General features: G+C 44.4%; 1 protein-coding gene across 2 annotated transcripts; it reads left to right on the top strand.

Annotated features, from left to right (window-relative positions):
- The first annotated feature begins 3,817 nt into the window (after nucleotides 1–3,817).
- On the top strand, nucleotides 3,818–25,800 carry TBX18 (T-box transcription factor 18). 2 transcript variants are annotated; one of them, XM_031610903.2, is made up of 8 exons: nucleotides 3,818–4,436; nucleotides 4,661–4,844; nucleotides 6,233–6,334; nucleotides 9,193–9,364; nucleotides 15,680–15,847; nucleotides 17,059–17,123; nucleotides 21,973–22,067; nucleotides 24,114–25,800. In XM_031610903.2, exons 1-8 carry the CDS (start codon nucleotides 4,178–4,180, stop codon nucleotides 24,836–24,838), a joined length of 1,770 nt encoding a protein of 589 aa, XP_031466763.2. In that variant the 5' UTR covers nucleotides 3,818–4,177; the 3' UTR covers nucleotides 24,839–25,800. The 2 variants fall into 2 exon arrangements, with proteins under 2 accessions (XP_031466763.2, XP_089992175.1); XM_090136049.1 differs by having other exon boundaries at nucleotides 4,115–4,442.
- Nucleotides 25,801–26,433: the final 633 nt, after the last annotated feature.

Genomic DNA, 26,433 nt, shown 5'->3' on the forward strand with positions numbered 1-26,433 from the left:
GATATGCTGATTCTTTTTACTGCTGAAATCCCAGCCTCGCAAACATAAATATTTCCAATTAGTGGCTCTACTCTAAACTACGGTGATTTAAAGCTACCTAATTCAATTTAATTCCATACACGTTTTCATATTTTTCCTGAGACAATAGTGAAAATAAGAGTTAAATTTATAGGAAAGCAATAAAGAAGTAAAGCCACAGGTTTCTTCAGCCCTCATTTACCGTTTGCAAACTTTTATTTTGAGACTGCGGCCATGAAAAGGTTCTTTTTAAAAATCGTTTGTCTGAAATGAGCAATGAATGTAAGTGGGAGAGTCATATTAAGGGCTGGAGATTTTCTTCAAAATGATTCATGTTCGTGGCTGCATAATTCCGAATTAAGGTAGTAATTTAAACGCTATAAAGCACGAGCACCAGAATATCTACAATTTTAACACGGGTGCGTTTGAACTGTGTTTTCAATTCCTTCATGCAATTCCTCAGCATTTTCACCCGTCTGGAAAGCCGAGAGGTCGGCTGCACGTTTATTTCCGTACGCTGATTTTATTTACCCTTCAGCAGCAGGAGAGCGAATGTTTCTTTCCGCAGTTTTAAAACGAGACCTGAGGCTGCGGGGCAGCGGCCGGTAGAGGCGGGAGGCCGAGGGGCTCGGCGGAGAGGGCAGGGAAAGGCCGTCCGCCCTCGCGCCGGGCGCGACGCGCAGCTGCCGCCGGACAGGGCGCGACGTCGGCGGGCAGAGCGGGCCGGCCGCGACCCGTTCGCCCGCTCCGCACCGGCCTCCCCGGCTGAAGTCGGGGCAACGTGTTCCAGCAGCACCGAGATGCCCTCCTCTAACCTCGCTCACGGAGTCTGTGTGAGGGCCACCGTCACGCCGCGGTGGCAGCACTCCCGGCACGTTGGGCTTGGCTTGGGGGTGACAAGGGATGCCCGCACAATTGCTCCCCGCAGCCCCAGGATAACCCTGGGGTCACCGCAGGCGACTCTGGGCTTCGTGAGCGGTGAGAGCGATGAGGTTTGAGGTTTCCCTCGGACCCCCCGCCCCCCCCCCCCCCCCGCCTGGTTCCCAATTCTAGGCTCCCGGACTGGGAGCAGCGGCTTTAGGAGTCTGGGGTCGGGCCGCGGATTTTAGGATGCCCTCCAGGTGCAGAAAGCGGCGGGGGAGGGCCGGGCCCCGGGACGAGCAGCGGGGGCTGCGCGGGCCTGAAGCCACCGCAGCGCTGGGTGAAGCCGCACGGTGCGCGCCCGCGGAAGGTGATGAACGTTCGTAGCAACGAGGAGCCCCGCGGCCGCTCCGGCCGGATTTTAGCCCCTCTAGGAGGCGGCTGGGGACTGTGGTACCCCGCACGTCTGGCGTCGCGGAATGGCTTCAGTTCAGTCAGAGCCACTCTTAACTTTATCTCTGGTCTGTTGGGACAGAGAGCTGCAGCTCCTTGAGAGCCACTCCAGGTTCTCTGCTCATCCCGGCAATGGGAAATCTGAGGTGCTAATTCAGCCCCATTCCTTCCTCTCACCGGCTACGGGTGAGAAACGGGCAGAGGTGCGCTCGGGACGCACAAAAACGCGATTTGCTCGCGAATCTCTCGCTACCTTCTCACTGTACTCGCTGTACTTTCTCACTGTGTTTGGCTGAGCGGCCCCGTCAGCTGCCCGCTGCTGTCAGTGAGAAACGATTGAGCTCACTGGGGAAAAAATGGATAATGATATAAATACGTTTTCCTCAGTGACCGCTCCTCCGCTCCCCTGCTGGGAAGTTACAGCACACGGGGCTTTAAAAGAGCGAAGCGCTCCGCGAACATTCTGTCCCTCTCCGAGTAACGCTCGGAAACATTTGCAGAAATCTCACTGCGAACGACGATGCACGGCCGTAAGGATCTCCTAAACAGCACCCGACATTCTCGAAGGCAGAAGAGGAAAATAAGTATCTTTAGGGCGAAAAACGGCTTCAACATGTTTTTATTTTCGAAAGCCGCGATGTGCGGCTTTCCTGTATCAAAGGCGCAGCGCCTCACCCGAGTGTCCGCAGAGCCGCACCGCATGTCACCGTCCGGGAAGAAAAGTAACCCCGGAAAGGTGCTTTGAATATATGCATTATTCCATCATTAGATTGCTGGATAGAAAGATTCTTCTCTCTTTCAGCATCCCGTAGGAAAAAAAAAAAAAGTCTCACAGACATATGGAGCGCACGTTGTTTGGTATATTTAATTTTATCCCGTTTGGGTTTGTTTAAAAAAAAAAAAAAGAGAGAGAAGAAGAACAACAACAACAAAAAACAAACATAAAAAAAAACAACAAAAAACCTAACAATAACAACAACAACAAAAAAAAAAGTCAAGAAATGAAAACAACGCCACACTGAATCTACAGAATTCTGTCTAGAAAAAGATAACCCAACAGCAGCCAGCGCCCAGCCTCCCGGCATCACCACTACCAACGCGAAATAAGGTGATGCGGCCATTCTGCGTGATGCAACCCGCAGGGCCCGGCTCCCCCCGCGGCCATCCCGCCGTTCCCGCTGTCCCCGCAGCTCCCGGAGGGGTCCCGACCCCCACCTCCCCCTCCGTTCCTCCGCGCCGGGCCCCTACCTGCTCCGCCGGCCCCGCCGGTGCTGCAGCAGCGGAGGAGCGGAGCCGCGGAAGGCGCCGTCGGAGCTCGGCGGGCGGGCGGCTCGCGGAGCGCCCTGGGGCAGCCCGGAGCCATTTCCTTCCTACCTCCCCCTATCGATCCCAGCCCCAGCGCGAGGGCGGTTCAGCTCCTGCGGGATCCTCGAGCTTAACACGCTCCGACCCCTCTAGCACATGTGATTTCCTTCGGATTCGGTTGCGGCGGGGCCGAGCAGCTCAGACAGGCTTCAGCCCGCGGTGCGGTGAATGCGTCCCGGACGGAGAACGCAGCGAGAGAACCCCGCGGCACCGGGAGCTCCCCGCAGCCCCACCGACCCGCAGTGGGATTTTGTCGGGGTGTAAGGCACAATCCTTCCACCGTGGTGGAGGGATTTTTTTTTTTTTTTCTTTAATCGATTATCGATCTGACACTCCCTCGCGCTTCGAAAGAGATGTAAACAATTTAATCGCCGGTAACGCTACGTGAGGTAACTCATCTCTGAGTGTGTTTAGCACTCAGCCCTTCCCCGACGAAGCAGCCCATCCGCTATTGAAACGGGGCACACACCGCGCGCTGGGGATAGGTGAAACCCTACAGTACATTTCACGGCTCCTTCTCCCCGGGGTGCCATCACCGGATCCCGTTCCGCAGCCCGGAAACAAACGAACAAAACCCCCAAATTCAAACACTCAAAGAGGAACGAAGGGAAACAAAACAAAGATCCCAATAGCTTTTCCCTGGGAACGCACGGCAAAGAGTGACTGCCCCAGATCTGCAGCTTTCCATCGTGTTGCTCACGGGAAGGATTTCGGAAAGGCTTTCCCCGTGCATACGCCGTGCACCTGAATGTGGCCGGTGGTTACGTCCAACGATCGGCGTCGGAGCGGCTGCGCCCAAACCCCTTTCGCAGCACCGCGACGGACCCCCGACAGCCGAGCGGCGCTCCGACCCCCCCCATCCCGAACCGGGCCCGAACGGAACGAAGTCCCGCGGCAGACCCCCCCCGCCCTTCCCGTTGCGGGGGTCGCTCCCGTTAACCCCCACCGCAGGGTGCGGCGATGCCGGCCGGGCCCCCCCCTCTCTGCTCGCCGCCGCGGGGCCCCGCTCGGGCCGGGCCGGGCCGGGGCGGTGTTGCGGCGCTGATTGGGCAGCGGGAGGCCGTGCGGGCTCAGCCCCCGCCCCGCGGCCCCGCCCGGCCCCTCCGCCCCGCGGCACTAATGAGCGGTCCGTCCCCGCGCTCTCCTGCCTGGAAGTGCTGACAGATCAAGGCAACAAATTTCAATTACAAGCCCTAATTTGTGTCCGCAGAGCGTTTGTTACCCATGTCAGTCCTGTTGGGCCCATCAGACGGGGCAGAGCGAGGAGGAGGAGGAGAAGGAGGAGGAGGGGGAGAAAAAGGGAGCATCTGCAAAAAGGAATAGAGTTTTTTTTTTTTTTTTCCTCCCCTTGAAAAAAAAAAAAAAAAAAAAAAAAAAACTTGGCTGATAACTCGGATTTAAAAAGAAAGGCGAGGAAAAGCCCCGGCCCCAGCCGGCGCGGTCGGGAGGACGGGCGGGCGGCGCTGGCTGCAGGGGGGGCATGGCCGACAAGCGGCGGGCCTCGCCCGGCACCACCATGAGCCTGAAGGCTCACGCCTTCTCGGTGGAGGCGCTCATCGGGGCCGAGAAGCAGCAGCCGCCCGCGCCGCCCCCACGGCAGCCCAAGCGGCGGAAGGTGGGCGGCGAGGACGAGGCGGCGGACGACGAAGGGGGCAGCGGCTGCTGCGCCGGGAGCCCGGCGGCCACCAGCGGCAGGAACGGCGGCGACATGGAGCCGGGCTGCGCCCGCGGGCCCGCCGGTGAGTGCCGCCCCGGCCCGGGGAGGGGACGGGGAGCGGCGGGGAGGGGGAGAAGTTCGTAACGTTTGCGTGCGGGATGCGCGCGGCTATCGGTATCTCTCTGCATAACGCGTACGTACGCGCGCGGAGGGCTGAGCGAAACGCACCCGAACGAAAGTCGCGCGACGGAGCGTCCGGCGCGGCCCCGGCCCTTTGGCTTCCTCTCCTCTCCGCTCTCTCCGCAGGCGCCGAGGAGGGTTTCGCGGCGGCGTCCCCGCCCGCCTCGCCCGGTGGCGGCTCCCCGAAGGGCTCCGGGCCCGCCTCGCCTCTGCCCGCGCCCCAGGCGCCGCGCGTTGAACTGCAGGGCGCCGAGCTCTGGAAGCGCTTCCACGAGATCGGCACCGAGATGATCATCACCAAGGCGGGCAGGTAACGGCACCCGGACAGCCGAGTAGCCCGGGCCGAGCCGGGGCGTCTCCGCGGGCGGGATTGCGCCGAGGAAGTGGATGTACGGCGCAGGGAGACGGCCCCGGCTGTAGGCACCCCGCTCGTTGGGGTGAGGTCTGCGCGCTGTGCCCTTCGGAGGGGAAACTTTTCCCCTTCCCAGTGCGTACAGATGGCCAAAACCTGGATAGTATAAGCGGATCTGAACTTATTAGAAATTACAAAAACATATTTTATTGGATCCATATGCTACCTTCTTAGTGTTCAGAGGGGCTCTATTAATGATGGAAACGCAGTCTCAAGCAGCACAAAGCAACATTTGTCTTAGGAAGCCCGGGCAGGGGGCTCTTTTGTACCTTACAGGTGCATCACAACGGCAGCGTGCTGCCCGATGGTGGGCAGTTACCCTCGGGGTTTTCAGAAATAAAAGACATGGGGCTTTCCTTTCCAGTAATGACTTTTAATTGAGTGGGTTTTTTTTTTCTTAAAGAGCCGCAAATAATAAATCAGAAGGGCTTTCGGGCTGATAGGGCTCATACAAGTCATTCCCTTTGCTTGTAGTCAGCGCAGTGTTGCAATGTTTTCTTTGTTAGCATCAAGAATGAACTTTCTTGATAAAAGTCGTGCCAAGCACAGGCTGAAATAAGAAATGCGTTTTTATACTGAAACGACAACACCAGGTAATTACTCCATTTTCTCTCCAGAAGGATGTGGATTGCAAACGTATTTTTTTCAGAGTTGCCCGTACGCCCGTTTCTGCTTCCAATAAAGAAGTTTTACTGTACCTCTCAAAGGCAGAGCAGCCGTTGCGCTTTACCTTAGCAGGCTGCAGACAGGAAGTCCGTCTCAATAAAGACCATATTGTTCGGTTATGGCATAGCACATTGGGCTTATAACTGCATCCTCACAGCATTCGGGCTGTGTCACCGCAGACCCAGCTTTGCGATGTGCTGAGGTCCAGTGCGCCGTTTGCTGCTGTCAGTTGGCACAACTGGCAGTTTGTGCTGCTTTGAGCAGCGGTGCTCCAGAAATACATTTCTAGCTAACGGGCTTCGAGTGTGCGCAATGCTGAAGTGCAGCCTCAAAACAAAATGATTTACTGTCTAACAATAAAGCTGAAATGATGTGGTAATAGTTGTACTCCCAAAGCGTATCCCAAAACATACGGAGCATTGTTCAAGTGAATGCACTTCTGAAATCTGTTTTGACATATCGAATGGGCCGTTTCATGGCTGTGTAACTGGAATCGGCAGAAAGGACTCAGTGGGCTAAAGGGAAGAACGAGGAAAATCCCACGAAGCAGTTCCTTGTCCTAAACAGCCCTTCCCCACTCTGTTTCGCATTAAAAGTGACCTTTCTCTTTCCATGTTCAGGCGGATGTTTCCCGCAATGAGAGTGAAGATCTCAGGGTTAGACCCCCATCAGCAGTATTACATCGCCATGGATATTGTGCCAGTGGATAACAAAAGATACAGGTACGGTAGCTTTCAGGTAGAAGATCTATGATGTGCGCCGTGGGGATCCTAGCTATTGCAAGGCAATATTAACAGCATATAAATTAGCAGAAGGTGGTGTTCAGCTCTCCTTCAGATTCCTGTTGTCAAACTGGGATGTTAAAAAAAAAAAAAAAAAAAACAGTGTGCCAAGTATGCAGAATTAACTGGAGTGTTGCTGGAGCTCTGCGTACCTTTGGCTCATGCTGTACGTGTGCTGTGGGCAAGCACTCCATCCTTTGCTTTCGCAGTTAGTGCTTGTGGTACAGTTATCCTGTTCTCCTGTGTTATTCCTCACCATGTCACTGGGAATTATTTCCTGTTAACACACAGATAGGAAAATGCTCCATTTTCTAGCGTTAAATGGCAATAACAAGAAAACATTCTAGCATTAACCTCTGACTGAATGGCGATAGAATGTCATGCGCACGAGCTTTCTTGGTCGTGCTTCAAAGTGATTCTTTCATTTACTTCAGTAGCAGCTTATCTCTAAAATATTTGTCTGCTTAGATTCACAAACAGTAGTGTTTCTAATTACTATTAAAAATAAATAAATAAATGGCATAGTTGTCTGAAATATAATGTGATGAACAAAAGTAGTTGTTCTTCCAGCATTTGAGAGTAGGAGCGATGTACTAAAGCTCTGACTGCTGCAAAGGCAGCTGTAGTTCCAGGGAGCGTGTTGGGCTGTGTTGAAGCCCTGCTCCTGTAGCAATGGTAGCAGGATCAGGCCCTGTGATCACTGTGACCTGGGGACATTTGTGTGTTGTGCTTTACAAACGTGCTCCCACTCTCCGTGCAGCCAAGTGGTTCAGTGGAGGCAGGAGTGGGCCCCTGCCAATGCTGTTTTGATTGTTTCAACCCCATACTTAGTGTAATTTATGGGGAACCACTGCCGATTTAATTGTAGAAGTCAGAATATTTCAGACTAAGACTAAAAGGTTGGTTCGTCAGGAATGCCTCCTTGTTTCCTAAACAAACAGCACCCTATGTTTTTTGCATGTCCTTACCTCACTGACTGTAATTTGGCCCTTTTCTCATGCAGTATGTAAGCAGTTTCTTACTACTGCTTTTGATTTTGTTTTTCAGCAAGGTGCAGGTAGAAATGCTGAGCGTATCCAGTGCACAACACTTCTCTGGCTGTGTCGTAGGGGACAAATGGCTTTTCTGTTTTTTTCCTTCCCTTGGAACAGAGCAGTGCAGCTGAAATAAAACTTAGTGTTGCATTTACTTAGTGATCTAAGGATCTCCTTCCTAGAAGGTCTGAGCACCTTCTTAATTCAGAGGAAGAGAAGCTAAATAGATCAAAATGAACAAAAACGTTCATATTAAAAAAGGTGACGCTGAGTATGAGTTGTTTAGAGTGAACTGTGTTTAAAATAAATACTTTCATGCTGGTCTGCGCTGTCTGCACAATGGGGTATGTGGTCCCCAGATAAGTGAAGTAACTTAATGTTGTGCGCTGGGCAGTATTTTTGTAGTCGGCAAACTTAAATTTCTGCAATCACATTTGAGTACCATGTCTTTAGTTTTCCTATTGGATGTTACTGTTTTTCTTGATTCCCATTCTCGTTGTTTGGTATGCAGTCTATACATTCATCTATTTCTGCCTTATTTAACTTGTGCTGCTCATATGGCTTTGAAAGCCGATTGTCTTGCAGATGCAATAGCAGCCTTACACTGAGCCTAGACTTCAGCTGTCATAGCAGATAGCAAAACTACACAGGAATGAAGGAAATTGAACCTAGGTCTATATTTCTAGCAAAATTGAACCTCATTGTAAGTATCAGGAAGCTTAAACTGTTGTCATAAACATAAAATACTCAGAATATTATTTAGTTTTGTGGGAAAAAAATATGTATGTTGTAAAACAACAAATATAAAATAAATGGTGAAATGTCACAACAGTTGACTGCGTGGTTTAGGATTGAGAACTTGTCTCCAGATAGGATCGGGGGGAGGATTTTACCGCTGTACTAGATTTTACTTTTACAGCTTGATAGGAGCTGTATGAAGGGATGTGTGCATTGGGTCATTTTAACTTCTGATCGTTGTTTAGCTTTTTCTACTTTGGAACCAAATTGTACAAACATATGATACTTTTTCATGAATTTTTTAAAAAAATATGACTGATTCACAGGAATTTTACTGTAGTTGGAAAAAAAGACCTCAGCATTTTTATTTAGTGCTTTTTAAAATTGCCCTATGAAGTATCTGCCTTCAAAATAAGTTTTCCACCAAAGCAGGCGCTGCTTATATGAGAAAGATTTTGTCAGCACTGCCCTATCAAATGAAATACAAGCTGTGTTTTTTCATTTTCAAGCCTTTCTGTGATAGTATTCAGGCAAAATAAGATGGTCTTGCAGAAATATCTGGAGCATAGTTTGACATAGCTTCATTGTTTTTCCTGATCATAATGTTCTTTCCCTTCAATATTTTTATTTACAGACTCAACATGTTAAATCTTCCAAATATGGAATTTCTACTTGATTTGATAAATGAAGGACCGTATTCTGCCCTGTTTGCTGATGCTTTTTTGGATTGGAGCTGTAGTAGTCAATGACTTGACACCAGCTTAAACCTCTGCATAGAGGCTAGCATAAAGGCTATTATGAGCTTTAGGAAGACTGATTTTTAATGAGAGCACAGTTTTTTAACCTTCCTCTGTCACATACCGGACCTGTCTTTCGGAACTAAAATAATCACATTTGTTTTGCTTTCATGCTAGTTAATTGATGGACTCTTGCTGTAGTTGTATGGACCTTAATGTGTTAATTCAGACTGGGTCTGATAAATAATTCCAGATTTTGTGGTGACAGATGTTTGCTTTCTTTTTGCAGGTACGTTTATCATAGCTCCAAGTGGATGGTGGCCGGCAACGCTGACTCCCCAGTTCCACCCCGTGTTTATATTCACCCCGATTCACCTGCGTCCGGGGAGACGTGGATGAGACAAGTGATCAGCTTTGACAAACTAAAGCTCACCAATAATGAACTTGACGATCAAGGGCATGTGAGTACTTGCTCTTTTACGGCATGATATGTAGATGCATTGCTCAGCCCTGCAGGACTCTGACATACAGCTTCAGGGTGCCAGAAATAGGCTTGACTTTTCAAAGCTGTTTTGGAACTTTACTGTCCAGATCTAAAATCTGCTTACTTTCTACTCTGATAATTAACTGCTTATTAGAGCCTGCTGTTTTACTCCCCCCTCAAAAATAAAACTCCTTCTGCAAAGTCAGACTTTACAAGGCTAAATTGCCTAATACGAAGGGGCAGAATTGCTCTCATGTTTTCCCACCAAGCGTGTTACTTGCAACTTCTGCTCTGATCAAAAAGTACGTTTAAATTCACAAGTGGCTAGGAGAAACATTAATAGCGTGTAATAACTTCATGTGAATAAAAATACACTTAACTATTTTCTTAACCTAAACATTTGTGTGAAATCCCATGAGGTGTTAATAATTGCAGTCAAAAACGAACAACATGGGAGCTGGGTTCACTCCGATAATGATTTATTGCATACCTTATGAAGCGAGACCCTTTCACAGCTGAGGCTCATTACTTCTGAAAAACTGGCGAAGACGTATGCAGTATGAGTGTTCTGTTTGCAAGTTCTAAATTGTTTAGTTATGACATTATCTAATGTGACAAAATGTGTTATGTTAATATTTCCTTTTCTCTTCAAAACTGTTGAAACATGACAGATGTAAGCCAGTATCTTTCCAGCAATCCCTAAAATAGTTTCATTTGACACCTTAGGAAATAATTAAAAAATGAGAATTGTTTTTAGTCAGAGCGAGGGCTTTAATTTTGGAAAAATCCAGTAATAAATCTCAAACGTAGGCTTACTTTCAAAAGGAGCATTGAATTCCAAGTGGTATAGTTTTGAGATCTAAGAGGCAAGTTTTGAGACAGGATGTGGATTCCATTGCCCTTAATGTAGTGCAGTTTATTAAGTAAGTGGGATGCTTTCCCCTTCACAGACGGGAGTGAGAGAAAACATACCTGGCACAGGGTGCAAAGATACTGCACGCATCTTCCAGTACAGTTGAACTCTGACATTTAGCCAAGTATTTAGTGAATGCATATTCTGAGTATGAAACTTGTTTCCCCATTTCTGCTTGCAAAGGAGATTGTCTTGAAACTGTGGTCAAATTGTGCATGAGTTTGAACTTTTAAGTTACATAGCCAGGAACATGGGAGACAGGCTAGACTGAGCGAACTTGAGTGATAGTGAGCATGAAGAGTCTCCCTGGCATGCAGTGCTGTTGATAATTGTGTTACCCGTATTCTTAGAGGAAGAGCATATTTATATCTTTTGAGTTAGTGGCACTTTTGTTCAAGATTGTAGAGAAGATATTGTGCATCGCTTGTTTCCAGAGTTGCAGTTAGGGAGTCTCAATTGGCAGCGTTTAAGTCTTCGCACAGATAGTCCTGTTAGTTTTGCAGTGACTGTGTATTTGTATCACCTTCCTTGGGTGAGAGTTGCATTCTCTGAGTCCAGGGTTTGTTGTAAAGTCTTCACAAACGGAAGCAGATGCGAATGGGTAGAATGTTGCTTCTCCAGTGGAGAGCTGGTCCTTGTACTCGATGGTCGCCAAGCAGCAAAATATGGATGCAGGAGTCTACCCATGCATATGCAGCCGCGGAATACTCCATTATGAATTCTAGAGTAAATAGAAAATTGCATTTTTATATGCTTCCATCCCAGATCTAAGCTTTATTTTTGTTCAGAACTGAAACCTGCATAGCATACACAGCACGCTATTATTCATAATGCAAGAGGATATAAATTTTCTGGCCTTTAGTTAAGTGTTTCGATTTGAAAATGAGTGAAGCAAAGCTCTAGTGCAGTGATTTGGGACACATTGAACTGATTCAAAGCTACGGCAGCGCCCCTCCTCCTCAAAATGGAAATTTAAGTATTAAAATAAAAGGACAAAAGAAGGATGACTGCAAAATAATTTCATATTTCTTAAATCTGGGAAATTGCAAACATGTCATTCATAATTACCAGAAAAGGCAAAAGCAGAAAGCAGAAAAGTGTCTTTTCCAATGGGTACATATTTTCTTTTAAAGCTATGGCAGTGTGGAATGCTGTATTGAAAAAGCTATGTAGACTCCGAACGCCTCCAGCAACAATGGAAAACGAATAATCCTATTTTGTGATGAATATAAAAAAACAATTGTTTCTCATAAGCAGGAAGGAACCGTTTTTCTCAAGAGGTTACCAGAGGAGGAATGGTGGATTAGAGGAACTGGGGTCAAGCCCATACTGTCCTTAGAATATTTGTTTTTACATCAGGTGCTCTGACTCTCCCACCTCTATTGTGGGAGGTGGGGTGTGTTTAATGTTACTAGAAAGCTTTCTTTTTTCCCTCCTGCTTAAACAGAATGGCTCAGGAAGCCTCCATGGGTGCTCTGCACTCTGCCTTCCTTTCTCCAGTGGCACAAGCAGTATCAGGATTTAGCTGCTCTTTCGGTATACGTTCCATGCTGCCTGGTTCTGGGATTTCAATCCTTGCTGAAATCTTTCCTTTATTCTCTCTATGCTCCCTGAAGGTGTCAGTTTTTGCAGAGTGTTTGTGTTAAAATCCTAGGGCTTGGTTTTGACCTTGCACATGTGAATTTCCATTGAGGTCAGGAGTTTGTTTGAGCTCAACCCAGAGCCCTTTTACCGGAGCATTAACTCCCAGAGCCACTGACAGAAGTGACTCATGCTCATGGGAACGGTGGCTGTGTTTGCAAACAGATGCTCAGGTAGTATTTCTGTGTGGTATTTATATGGCGGTAGTAACTGACGGCAGCCAGCTTGCCTCACGCTGCACGGGCCCTGCGGCAAATGGCCCCGTCGGCCTGGTGTTAGCTTCTTGTTCAAAGAATTGGCCATTTCTGAGGCAGCTCGCTTGGCTGCTCAATCACTCTTTGGGCTTCTTGCTGCCTTCTGCTGTTTGCGTCAGTGTTTTGAGTGGGAGTTTGCGACGACAAGATTTTATAGTGCTGTTCCGTGGAGGGATTTTGAAGTACATCTGCCCGTAGGACGTTCTGATACGTGAGTTCCCCTTGCAGGCTGAGGAGATCAAGCAGGATTTGTAAGGAGATGTTTTCCTGGTGTATTTTTGATCTCAGAAGAGAGGCCCAGAGAGAATTCCTACTTCGGAAAGATTGTGTGCCTATACAGATGTTAAAGCCAGATCAGATCATTGAGACACGTACAGTATGGCATTCTTGTCTTTTGTCTGAGTTGTTAAGATGTAAGTGAAAGAAAGTAAAGAAAGTAAAGAAAGAAAAGTAAATCTGTGCCTTGCAGCTGATGTTGAGATTGGGTCGCTCACGGTTGGGTGCTTTTTGTCTCGTGAGTTAGTGCCTCTTGCCTCCAGACTGGGGAATAACTGCTGTGTTATAAAATAGGTCTCTCTGTCTAATTTGAGCTGGGCAATTTTTCTGTTTTAATGCAGCTTTATGGCTGAATTTGAGCACAGGGCAAAAGCCACTATTTTGGTATTTTTTTCTGTGCTTTTCAACTAAATGCTTTATGATGCTATAGAACATCTAACTTTGAGTGAAAATAAGGCTGTTAGTGTGTTAATTTTTCCACGGATGTTCAGTAGATTTTTTACCTCCTCAATTTGAAAGTGGGGTTAGGCTGGAGGCTGTGGTGGGATCTTGCCCTTCCTGCCTGTGGCATTGAGCACCAAGCTCTGCTTGCTGTCGTTGGGAACCTGTGGCTTGTCACGGTGAAAAGCTGGAAAATATCAGCACTTGCAGTTCCTCTTTGTGAGGAGAAAATTATTGTTCCACACATCTCCCTGACTGCATAAAGCCTAACTACATGGGCTTTGCTTGATAAAGAGAGATTTTTGGAGACCACAGCAGTGAGGTGAGGACAATGCCACCATGCCATAGAACTGAGCCCACTGATTCTGGCTGTGACGACTGTCTCGTGGCAGCATCTGAGGTGAGAGCCAGCACTGAGGCCTCATTGTGGTAGCTCCTTTCCATACATCTACTGTGAGGTGACTCTGGACAGATGAAGTTTTGTGTGTCTGTGAGTGCTGTGTCCGTTACTCCATGCTGCTTCCATATTGCTGTGGCCTTCACTCTGCAGGGCTTCTGCCTCCTCCTTGAGCCCAAGCCAATAGTAATATCAGGACAACTGCCATGGTCCAAGTGCCACAACTCTGAGGACTTGCACTGTCAGAGAGGTTTACTGTCCTGGGAAGTGATGGCATGGTGCCGGTGGGCAACATCCCTCTTGGCTCTCACTGTGCTGTTTGCCCACACCTACTGAGGAAAGGTGAAGGGCTTGAGTGTGAAGCCTTGATATGTGTGGGAAAGAATGGCTGCTTTATAGCAGTATGGGAATGAAGTTTGTGTTTGATAAACAGGAATTTTGCTTGGTAAGTATTAGGGCATGTTAGAAAACAGCCCACTTGCTGTTGCTGCGTGCTTAGGGAAGCTGCCAACCCCTGAGTAAGGGGTAAAATGTTGCTGTTCTGTCTGGAGCAGCTCAGAAAAGAGCCTGAGACTTCCTCGTGACAAAACCTTTTCCTGTGCTTGTCCTGGGAGGGAGGAAGCCATACTTAGCGTCCCTTGGTTGTGGTGGTGTAGCTGTGTGGAAGGCTGGAGAGAGGGAGCCTCACGGCCTCAAGGCACTGCTCTGCTCTGTGTCCCGCCTGGGCTCAGCTCTGCACCAGGCTTTCAGAGTCTGCATAGTGTTACTGCTCTCCATGTGGTGTTCATCCCCCTGCTGCTGTGACTTTGCTTGTTCTGATACATGAACCAAGTTGTTCGTAGCTGCCTGGATTATCACTGCATAGAGGCAAGTGTGCATGCTCGGTTGTGCACGGGTAGATGGCAAGACACAGAATAGTGATGAACTCAAAGGCTGGAAAGGGGTTTTCTTGATGGATTTTTTTTTCTGTTGCACCAGTATCTTCCTTGGTATCACTGGGTATTCACAGGAAAACAGGATCAAGATGTGTTACCCTCACTACATTTTCATTTTGTTGATCTTTGCTCGCACAGAACTGAAAGCATAGTTGTAAAAAGAATGCACACTTGCTTATGCAAGATTTCAGAACCTAGGAAAAGGCCTCTTATGAGAACATCCACTGGGCACTCCCTGAGCAAATTAATTGAAGCCTGTGATGTCATCATCAAAACCTTGCATGCATGCTAATAAAAAACATGATTATCCAGAAACTTGGCGTATCTAAAACAGGGTCATGTCTTTTGGCCAGGACCAAGTGTATTAAACTAGCCAAACCCTAGTTTAGCCAAATGAATGCAGTGTCCTCTATGTCATTTGGATGAATGAGCTTCCATAGTATCTGGCATTCAGGCATAAAGGCTCTGTCAAGTGCTTGAGCACATACATATTCTGAGGCTACTCATGGAGCAGGAAATGAAAAAATTTCCCCTGAGTTTTGATTAGGGGTTGCACAGGCCAGTAGCCATAGGGCTACTTATTTATCAAGTTATTAATTTATTAGACCTTCCAAAAATAATAGCTGAGCTTCAGTTCTTTTTTTTTTTTTTTTTTTTTCTTGAAACCTTTTTGGTGTTTTTAGCTGGAAGCGGAATAGAAAAAATAGAGGAAAAAAAGATGTGTATATTAAATCTTCTCTAAAATTTGGGAACAATACCAAGAACTATTTTTGCTTAACTTTACTCACTATGAGTTCGTGTAGTCCTTGTTTATCCTTTATTCTTACTTGAGCTTTTATATGCTGGGAGGGATTTGGGTATTGATGTTCATTGTCTGTATAAGTATTACAAACCTAGGGTTATTAACACTTCAGAGTTCTGGGTTTTGGTGTTATTTTACTCTGCATTTCTGCTGGTTCAGAGTATGAGAGTCTCAGAATATGTTCAAAACAAGACACATTGCCAGCCTTCTGCATATCAGGAAGAAAAATGCTCTAAGCATGACCTGAGGGCTCTGAAAACAAACGGCAAATGCTGCTGTTGTTAATCGTGTTAGATCAAATCCAGGCTCAAGTGGGGGAAAAAAAAAAGCAGTGAAACTTTCCTAATTCCAGTGGGACCAGGACTTCACTCCCCCCACTTTTTTTAAACCAGTTTCCTGATTTTGCAGTTCCCAAGTCATATTTTTTTAAGTGCTTGGAGTTGGCAATAACATAAATGCACAGGGATTAGACTACTGTAATAAGAACCTTCAGAGGTTAAAGAAAACATTTGATTTCCAGTAAGTGGCATGGTAAACACATGCCTTAATCTGTTCCAAAAAACCATTAGTCCTGGAGCAGCAGGGTGTCCTTTCTAATAAATGTTATCTTTTCCTTTCATTTTGACTGCATAGATTATCCTTCACTCTATGCACAAATACCAGCCTCGTGTCCACGTCATCCGAAAAGACTGTGGAGATGATCTGTCCCCGATCAAGCCTATCCCTTCGGGAGAAGGAGTCAAAGCATTCTCCTTTCCAGAGACTGTTTTCACCACTGTCACAGCATACCAAAATCAACAGGTAACTTGGTCTTTCTGCTTAGCACTTGACAGGCTTTTCAGAGTAGACTAGAGAAATGAGAGACCGGAAAAAAGAAGATATGTTGCTTATATCACCAAGAAGCATTGTCTAAACTGCTTGTTATATTACAAGCAACTTTCACTTGTAGTATTGCAGCAGCGCCCAGAGGCAGTAGCTGAGATTTCAGTCCATATGGGCTAGATGATGTGTATAAGAAGTAATTTTTTTAATGATGATCTCACAGTTTTAAGTTGACAGCATTAAAATTAGTAGGGTCTTAATTATAAATGTGGCACTGAAACAGAAGGTGAGGAGGAGTCTGAATTTTAAAGGTACTTCTAAATGTAGATAAGTGATCAGAGGTTCAAGCATTTTGAGCCTGACTCCAGTTATGTCAAAAGTCTGTCTGAATAGGGTGCCCCACAGTCTTAAGGGGGAAGCTGAGGTCTGAAAAAAGCTGTCATTAACTGGATTCAGCAGACATATTATTAACGTATTATTTATCTGGGTCCATACACACTCAAAGTTGAAACTAAATTGCAGTTTGCCTGACTGCAGCGTTTGGCTCTTATTACTACTTGTTTAAGTATTAATATACAGAGTGACACTGTGTTTAGTGCTGTGATATTTATTAACTCCATATAACAAATTACAATATTTGTAATTTTGGGAAATTATATATGCCTTGTCATCTTTGCAAAGGGATAACCGTGTAAATAGACTAAAATAAATAATGAAACTTAATTATTTGGCGTATACCCTGTTTATTTAAGTAAATTACAAGCATCTTTTTTTTTTTTCCCCCCCATTTTATTTTTTTAATAGAACACAACAGCCTAGTGATAATCTCTCTTTTCACATTTCCTTCTTGACCCACATGGAAATAAAATTTAATTTAAATTTTATTGCAATTAGGCAATGTACTCTCTTAGGTGAAGAATGACATTTGCCAGAAGATTTTCCTTAAGAATTCCAACCTGCCATTTAGTAGCATTAAATACCTATTAGCTTCTCTGGGGATTTGCAAAAATAATGGCCAGAAGACTTGGCATTATTTTGCTGCCTTTCAAAAGACCTGTCTATAACCATGCAAATGGTAAGATGTTTCTGCTTTAAGTGTCAGGAGCTAGGATATTTCACTGTCAGAAGAGTCATTTTTTGTATTACTTACCTGAATTTGGGGATGTTAATTTCTTTAATCATCGTCACAGATAACTCGTCTGAAGATTGACAGGAATCCATTTGCCAAAGGTTTTAGAGATTCAGGACGTAACAGGTAAGTGCTGGGGAAGGAGTGGGCTTGTTGTTGCTGACAGAACCGGTTTGTGAAGGCTGGTAGTAGATGTCCTTCCTACTGAGAGGAGTACCTGTATTTACGGACAAATTAATCTGAGGACTTGGGCTCCCTGAGGGAGCACTTAGGCTTCCCATTCATGTTCTCAGTGGTGGCTTCCTGTTCCTCCTCCTCTGACTCTCTAGATCATGAACTGATTGGCACGTGGCTTGACACATGTACTCAGGTATCCTTTCATTGGAAACTGCAGCATGCTGTGAAGGCTGAACATAGAATTAATGCAACCTGAAGTCTGTGATTTTTGAAGTTAAGACCAGAGTGTGCTGCAGGACAGGTGTAGGGAAGTATGTACAGCCAAGGGAACTGTGTCACTGTGGTGCTGGAAGCTGTGATCTTTGAACATGGCAGCGAGCGTGTAGGTAATAATACTGACCTGGGCATGGGAATTATCCAAAGCCAGCAGACAAGGGTAGGGAGGGAGTGCAGCTGGCCAGCAGAAGAGGCTGCTCCTGAAGTCTCCCTCCTGGCTAGAGACACAAAATGAAGATACGAATATCCATCACCTGCATGTGAGTGGTGGTAGGATAGAGTGGTTCCTTTTCTCTTAAAGAGGGAGAATCTTGTTCCCCTCCTGCAGTAACCTGATGTTTATTATGCATGCTTAGGAGGCTGGAGGCGCGTGTCAAAGCATTTCTTTTGCTTAAAGAGTTTTAAATCCACTGCCCAGGTGAATGCTTACTAGGCTATAGATGACCTTGAAGCGGACCCGGTTTTCACCTTTTCTGTTCCAGTTGGACTGATTAATTGCTTGCTCTTTCTTGATCCACTATTCTTTCAAAATAGCAATAGGGAATCCGAGTAGTGCAAAGTGGAGGCTTAGGTTTAGTGTCTGCTGCCAGAACTGATGAGGTATTTTATGCAAAGATTGTTCAATGCAAAATACTTAAGCCTGTTACGAATTGCGTGTTCAAGCATTTCAGCTAAAAAAAGCAGCATTTAATTGCGGTGCATAGTATACATCAGTTCCAGTGACCACTTTGCATTTGCTGTCTACAGCTGCTATATTTATGATCTAGCCTTCCAGAGAAGTGAGCAGACTGTGCTCTGGTAGGAATGTTCAGAGAGTATCTTTTGTTGGCTGCTTTACTGAGCTTTTCTTTCAGCAGAGGCTGCAGCTTTAAAGACCATTTTGTTCTTCCACCTGAATTAACTGAATGCTGAGACTGGACAGCAAAGAAGATTATGTTTTAGAAGATTAACATTTTTAGAAGGGATGGGGTTATAAAAATTTATAGGAGTCCACTGCAAGTATCTTCACAGTTTGCTGTCCATATTTGCTGCTTTCTAAGATTTTCGTCTTCTATCAAGAAACAATTGGCCATACCCTATCCTGACGCCTGGAAAGAATATCCCAGGCCCTGGCATAAACAGACATTCATCCTCTTTTGTTACTTTCTATTTTGCATTTAAATTAGCAGTAACTTCCAGAATAAATAGAGTGACTGAAGAAGCAAAATTTGGTTTGTGTACTTGGGTAAGAAAAAAATTGTTCTGCATCTGCAACCGTGCAAATCTAGTTACTGTACTGAGGCTGTCCAGAGATGTTTTTTGGTTTAGCTTCTAGGAATCGTTTGGGTTCAGGCATTAAAAAGAAATGTGTTTTTGAATGGAAAAACAGTTATAGTTGATTTCTGTAAACTATGAAGCCTGTGTTGAAGAAGTGTGTTTTGGAATTGGCTTTAGTTAGATAAGGTCTGAAAGATTTTAACGTAATAAATGCACTCATTTTGGAAGTGTCTCTGCATACTCTGTTACAAAGAGACATTATTTTCCTGAAATCAGTATTGCTGTTTTCATTGATAGGCTTCACAGCACTGAATAAATATGTTTGCGCATGCAGCTTAGGTTTCAAATTTTTGAGGAAAGCACTAGTTTACTCAACTGATTAATAGTTTACTCTGTTACCAAACACAAAAATTACAAGGTCTGCCGCAAAAGTAATGCCTCCTATTTTATTATGTTGACCCATGATGTCAGAGGCCAGTGGTGGGGATATGGCATTACAGACTGAACCTTCCCACCAAAACTCCATTGCATTTTGTTGCCCTGCAATAGATTGCAGCAAAGAGGCAGTCTGACAAAATGGTGTCTGACATGGAATTGTGGATGAAGCAAAGGTGTGGAGCTGAATTCCTCCATGCAGAAGACATAACACCCATTGACATTCATTGGTGCTTGCTGAATGTTTATGGAGACCAAACAGTGGGTGTAAGCACAGTGAGGTGGTGCATTTCAGCAGTGATGACAGCAGCATGAAAGTCAAGAAACCCTTTGGGTGGCTGTCATGCCACAAAATGGAGAACATCTCAATCAGCTCACCCACACAAATTAGTGGGTTATGACCAGAGAACTGTGTATGGAGCTGAATATCCTTTTCAGTGCTCTGTAAACAATGGTGGCAGTGATGGAATATCACAAAGATTGTGCCAGGGTGGTCCCTGCTGAGGCTGAAGGTGACAGTTTCCTGAATTGCATTGTTACCAGTGATGAGATGTGCTGTTACCACTATGAGCCAGAGACAAAATGAAAGTCCGTGGAGTGGTGGCATAAAGAAGATGTTCAAGATGCAGCCCTCAGTGGCTGAAGTGATACACACTGTTTTTCTTGCAATAGGAAAGAAGTGATCCTTCTGGATTTCCTGGAACCCCGGTAAACAGTCAACTCTGACTGCTATATCGTGACAGTGATTCTGCTGAAGGCTCCAACTTCCAGTGTAAGGCCAAAGAAGAAGACAACCTTTCTCTTGCAACACAGTAACACCAGGCCCCATTACAGTCTCAAGACCATATAGCACATTGCCAGTCTTGGCTGAACAATCCTACCATACCCACCATATAGTCCAGATTTGGCACTTTGTCGCTTCCATCTGTTTGAGCAGAGGAAAGACGAACTGTGTGGGCAACATCTTCCTAGCACCAGTCTTGGCTGAACAATCCTACCATACCCACCATATAGTCCAGATTTGGCACTTTGTCGCTTCCATCTGTTTGAGCAGAGGAAAGACGAACTGTGTGGGCAACATCTTCCTAGCAGCAATGCCATCGTAACAGCTGTGAATCAGTGGGTTACCTTCACTGGTGCAGATTTGTATGAGCACAGCATGATGGCTCTTTGGCAAAAATACATAGATAACGGTGGTGACTATGTTAAAAATGGTGTTTTATAGCTGAGAATTTTCTCTGACAAATAGTTTTATTGTTTTCTTTGTTGTAATTTTCATGGAAATAAATAGGAGGCATTACTTTTGGAGTGACTTACATGAATATTAAGATTTCTGTCTTCATAGATCTAGCTGTTCTACTTCTCATCTACGCATTTTAGTTTGCGAGAAAAGTAGGGAGTGCTGCACACCACTATATTTAACTTTTCAAAGTTGCTTTAGTTATTGTGACTATCTTACTTAATTAAAAATATTCCCTTTCAGGTCATTCTCTTTTATTTCTACAGGCTTTTTTTACAGAAATCAGTAGCTTCACCTTTTAAAAGTGTTCCCTGTACATTTGCAAAGTGCAACAGAATTTATGTGCTGAGAATTGCTTCATTCTTCAGTTAGGCCGTACATTTGACCCTATAAAAACTTTTACTCAGGAAAGGTCCAGAATTTCTCTCTTTAAATGCTTCAGGAAAAACATAACTGTTTTGTTAAATAAACTTGGGTATTTGATAGCGCAAATTAGAGTGGTGATAAAATGTGGAAATTGTTCGAAAGCATCTTGTGTAAATTATCACCTTGGCTACACTCCTCCAGGAGGTGGCTTTTATCTCCACTTTAACTAGAATTGAAAATTCACCATTACTGCAGAAAATGAAGGCTATCTTTTTAGTCGAGGTTAAGCTAATAAATGCTTTATAACCATTTCCTGGAATACATTTGTGATCCTGCTGGAAATGCAATGTGGAAGAAGCAGTATCAGAAGAACTTGTTAGTCGCTTCAAATTGAGCTGTTTGCATAATTCTAGCTTACAAAGTTTTGCTGCTCTAAGGCAGGCATTCATAGTTGGTACGTACCCGGTGTTGACACTTAACAGGCCTTTGGGGCTCAAAAGCCAAAAATAATTGCAAAACTATAACTTGCAGCTGCATTATGTACAAAATTCTGCGAGAAAGCATATGAGCCTTTATTTTTTGGACATAGAGGTTCTTCTAAATATGATCTGCTGTGACTATGTAGGTAGTTACTTTTGTTTTGTTTTGACACCGTTGAAGGAAAATTATTCAAGGTCTTTCGTTTCTGAAGGCATTTTGCCCAGCGCCTTATGACTGAGAGACAACATTGCTTTATATATTCTAGTTGCAAAAGAGCTATACACCCATGCATTGCTCACAATGATTCTCCAACTCATCAGAAAAGACTGGAAGTCCAGTTTCAATAATTGTCAGTTGATCACCTTTGCTCTAATCAGAAATAGGAGATTGCTTCTCTGGCAATTAAAGCAGCTGCTTTTAAGGAAATGTCATGGTAGGAAAACCTTTAATATCATTGCAGCCAGCTTCACTCAAAAAAAAACACAGTATTCCAAATAAAATCAAAATAGAGGAGTGGATTGTGGAAATGGGAAACTCTTTGCAGGCTATTAGTCCAATGATTGCAGATCACAACAGTCTTGTGGGTTAGCATGTAAGACACTTTTAAAAAGCAAAATTAACTTGAAAATAATGAACTTATTCTGAAACGCTGATTTTTCTGTGTTTTTGAGATAAAGTATACAGAGGAAAGTGACAAAATACAGCTTTCTGTTAAGATGCCATGCTATTTTTTGTTCTAAATAGAATGGGACTGGAAGCTTTGGTGGAGTCTTACGCCTTCTGGAGACCTTCACTTAGGACGCTTACATTTGAAGATATACCTGGGATACCTAAACAAGGTAATAGTCTTTGTGTCATTTCCAAAACAAAAGTGCATAAAGACAAAATTCTTAACATCATCATTCCTTACTAAAAGCAAGATGAGTGTGCCACCTACATAAAAAGTGGCCAACTAACCCCACTGGCAGCCATTTCCTCTCATTGGAATTAATTGAAGTTACAAAAAAAGCGCTAACTTAAGCACTGTGGCAGTAAAAGTGTTAGGTCATAAAGATAAATCAGATCACACATGGAGGAAGATGACATTTACTTAAGGGCAGAATAAACTCTTATTTTAGGATTATGCTCTAGCTATGTACACAAGGCAGAGTTTATTTATGGGTGAGTTAGACTGTAAATATCAAAACTCAAATATGGGAATTATTTGTGTGTTTAAGATTTTAAAAAATAATAAAAAAAAGGAATGAAAGAATAGGTGTTATCTGTCTACTGAATAAATACTTCTAAGTTTAATTGTGTTCTTTGGAAAGCCTTGATTCTTAAAGACCAATTGTTTAGTGAAAGTCCTACAAACTTTTTTTGCATCCTAGAGCTTGAAAATTTTGCTTTCTCCTGCTCTCTAGTCCATAATCTCTTGCCTTTATCTTTCCTATCGTAGTGCTGTGGAGGAGAGATGGGCTTTTAATGGCTTGTTTGGACACAGAGAGGTATCTCTGTACTCTTTTCTGAATTCTTGTATTTCCAGGGTATACTTATGCATATGTAAACCTCTCAGTTTTTTCTCACCTAAATCAGATTTGCTCTTGGTTTGTTACTTTTCCTACTATCAGATTTACAAACATCCTACCTACTTTCTTGATAGTGCCAGAACATCATCTGAGAAAAAAGAAATAATAAAAGGAAAAAAAAAATACAGAAAACACACTGCAAACAGACTTTTCTCAGCTTCTCCTTAGTCCGCTCCTTTGATGAATCTTCAGCATAATTGCTTGATATGAGCAGTTAAAAATAACTTTTTGTGCGAAGTCACAGATACTTGGTATGAATATGGGCAAATTTTTAGGCAGAGGGTGGGGGTGAGGGCGCATTTAAAGGGTGCTTTTTTGGGGGGGTGAGGGGGGCTGCTTTTTTTTTTTTTTTTGTCAGTAGAAAAGCAAGCAGGAGGCAGACTTCACTTTAAACTTACTTTTCCTTTTTTTGTTCACCTATCGTGAAAAACCTGTTATCTTACTGGCAGCTTGTATCTCTGCATCACAAGTGGTCTGATTGTTAATGTGAATCACAATCAGGAATGTCTTCTTTGTATGTGACTTTGGCCTGGGAGGCTGTAAAAGATCCAAATCCATTTTTCTACATTCACTTTCCCAGGAAATATATTTTTTAAGACAAAGATTTTCTTGCAGCTGGGAAACTTTCAGTCCTCAGCAGCGACTTCACCTTTAGCAAACAGTTCATTCTTAGGAGCACTCAGTGCTTGTGTTTGTCATGTAGAAAGTTCTGATACCAGTAAATGAATATTTTGTCAGCAGTTTGCTGCCAGCAATAAAATAGCAATGCACAATACACAGCCAGTGCATTTTATGACGTTGTTTTAGTTGTGGGATCTTCTGTCATTTGAGGTAAGGATCCAGTCCCTTATGTGGTGCTCTGACAGTGGCAGACACAGAGGGATGCTTTACTCATCATAGCAAGGGTTGAAACCCACTCTGGAGCGTAGCAACAACAGAGACCACACAAAATTCATAACTTTGAAGAAAGCTTACTGTGGTGTGGTATTTGGATGGCTGCATTGTTGCTACTAAGCAGTTCCCTTGCAGGGTCAAATGAAGAGTAGCTAGCCTTTTGGTCTGGAGTTGAAAGGCTGGATGTATTGAGTGATGGTCATAAGAACATAGCTGGTGTTCCATTCTAGGACAGACCATTTATTTAAAAACATGCATGAGCCATGCACACACACCTTCACATGTATGCACTTACATATTTTCGCACGAATTTGTTTCAAGTGTTTCACATCAAGGGTTATTATAAAAAACAATGGTCTTGATCTGTCACCTAGAAAATGAGCCTTTCTAACATGCTTCTTACACTGTCATATTCTCTTCCAGGAAATGCAGGTTCTTCTACCTTACTCCAGGGATCTGGCAGTGGAGTGCCTTCTACCCACCCTCACCTTTTGCCGGGTTCCCCTTGCTCATCTCCAGCCTTCCATCTCAGTCCCAACACTAGCCAGCTCTGTAGCCTTGCTCCTGCTGACTACACAGCTTGTGCCCGCTCAGGTTTGACCCTGAACAGATACAGCACTTCTTTGGCTGAAACCTACAACAGGCTCACAAACCAAACCAGTGAGACATTTGCACCCCCAAGGACTCCCACTTATGTTGGTGTGTCGAGTAGCACAACTGTGAATATGTCAATGAGCGGCAATGACGGGGATGCATTCAGCTGCCCGCAAACTGGCTTATCTATGCAGATTTCGGGGATGTCTCCACAGCTCCAGTACATCATGCCATCCCCTTCCAGCAATGCCTTTACCACTAATCAAACCCACCAAGGCTCCTACAACACATTTAGACTGCACAGTCCCTGTGCGCTGTACGGATATAACTTTTCGACATCCCCTAAACTGGCTGCCAGTCCTGAGAAAATTGTTTCTTCCCAAGGAAGTTTCTTAGGGTCCTCGCCGAGTGGAACCATGACGGATCGGCAGATGTTGCCCCCTGTGGAAGGAGTGCACTTACTTAGCAGTGGGGGGCAGCAGAATTTCTTTGACTCTAGGACCCTAGGAAGCTTGACACTCTCATCTTCTCAAGTGTCTGCACATATGGTTTGATGAAGCCTTTAAGTAAAAGTACAGTATGTTTGGTGTCTACAATGTATTTCTTTCGGAATATGAAGGGACAATCAATGTAGCTTGTAAAGTGTGTGTATATATAATATGAGAGGAAGTTTCACTGAATTTTTGACTTGTTTGCAGCCAGATTATTCTCCTTTTTTGAGCTACACGGAGTTTTCTGTGGTGCAGACTGCTTTAGTTTTCTGGTATAATACACTTAGTTGTGTAACACGTTGGGACATATGCAACAAATTAAGTAAGACTTCCTCCCCTTTCCCGCTCCTCTGTTCTAAGCCCTTTAAAGAATGAAATGACACTTAGAGTATTAAACGACACAAACAAGCCCACTTACATTGCCTGTAGTACTAGTGAGATTCTTTAAAACGTTCATGCAGTGTTAAGCTGATGCACCAAAGGCATTTTACAATCTTCTTCTCTGTTATAAGGGATATGAAGGGTATTTGGACTTTCAAGTGTTAAGTATCAAGCATCCAGCCTAAAATAGAAGTTTAGCTAATGGATTATTTACAAAGTAAACAGAAAGATTAGTTTGCCTTCTCATGATACACTGTTTTTAGCTTATCAACGGCACAGCATTCTTACTAGGATTTTTTTTTTCTGCATTAGTCTAGATTTATGATTAGGAATTTGAAGACAAATAGTGCATATTCAAATTGTGGTGATGTGAGTGATTTAAGCGAACAGCCGAAGAAATGGCATTCCTTGGTACAGAATGAACTTTGGGGTGCTTCATTTTTGTCAAAGGAAGGGCTTGACGCATCTTTTTTCCATCATAAATATTGCCTATAAGACATTTACTGAACAGTAGGATATTCTAATGTATCTTTGTTTTTATATTTATACTTTTTTAAAGCCAATGCAGGTTTGATTTAGAAAAAGTGCACAGGACAAGAAATTCTGTTACTGGTTTTATCCTTTTTTGTGTGTTGTAATTCCCCTCCCCCCCCCCCCCTTTATTTTTTTTTTTTAATAAGAACAAAAAGTCCTCATTATCTCATAAATTGTATGTATGTTGCCTGCAGCCATTAGGTGAGTAATCCAGTTTGCCCACAAGTATTACTGGAAGCAGAACTTTCTTCTAGCTGCCTCCCTGTAGTGTGGCCAAGTTGGCACCGGGATTACAATAGGCAAAATTCCTTTAATAGTTTACTTTGAAAGGTACTGCGTAACACCTACCGCCTATTTCCCTCCCTCCAGGGAGCCCTCTGTCTTCCGTTCTTGTTCCTTTCTGTCATGGGGCTACTGCTGCTCTGTTTCTCAAACAGTCTTCGCTGTGGAATTCCCATCTCTGGTTTAACAGACATTCGCAAGAACGGAATGCAGATCAAAATCTGCTCCTGATCAAGCTTCTCCAGAGTGATGAGCACACGGGGAGATACTGGTCCTGGGGATGCTTCTGTCCTCATCTGTGCCTGCACCTCTGTGGTGTGCACGGCTGTGAGAGATGCCTTCCGGCTGCATGCCTGTTGGAGCTGAAACACTGAGGGTATGGAAGCGATTTTAATGCTTGAGAGAATGAGTCATCTTCAACATTGCTCTAAGCCTCCTCTGTACTATGCAGGTGACATAAA

The sequence above is a fragment of the Phasianus colchicus genome, chromosome 2 (genome assembly GCF_987193195.1).
Source record: "Phasianus colchicus chromosome 2, bPhaCol1.hap1.1, whole genome shotgun sequence".
Taxonomy (NCBI): Eukaryota; Metazoa; Chordata; class Aves; order Galliformes; family Phasianidae; genus Phasianus; species Phasianus colchicus.

What these genes read in the sequence shown, in the direction of transcription:
- TBX18 (XM_090136049.1), top strand. Translation starts at nt 4,178, where the DNA reads ATGGCCGACAAGCGGCGGGCCTCGCCCGGCACCACCATGAGCCTGAAG. An exon ending in AACTTGACGATCAAGGGCAT is followed by an intron (nt 9,365 to 15,679) that starts GTGAGTACTTGC and finishes TTGACTGCATAG; the next exon opens with ATTATCCTTCACTCTATGCA. An exon ending in CAGCATACCAAAATCAACAG is followed by an intron (nt 15,848 to 17,058) that starts GTAACTTGGTCT and finishes TCATCGTCACAG; the next exon opens with ATAACTCGTCTGAAGATTGA.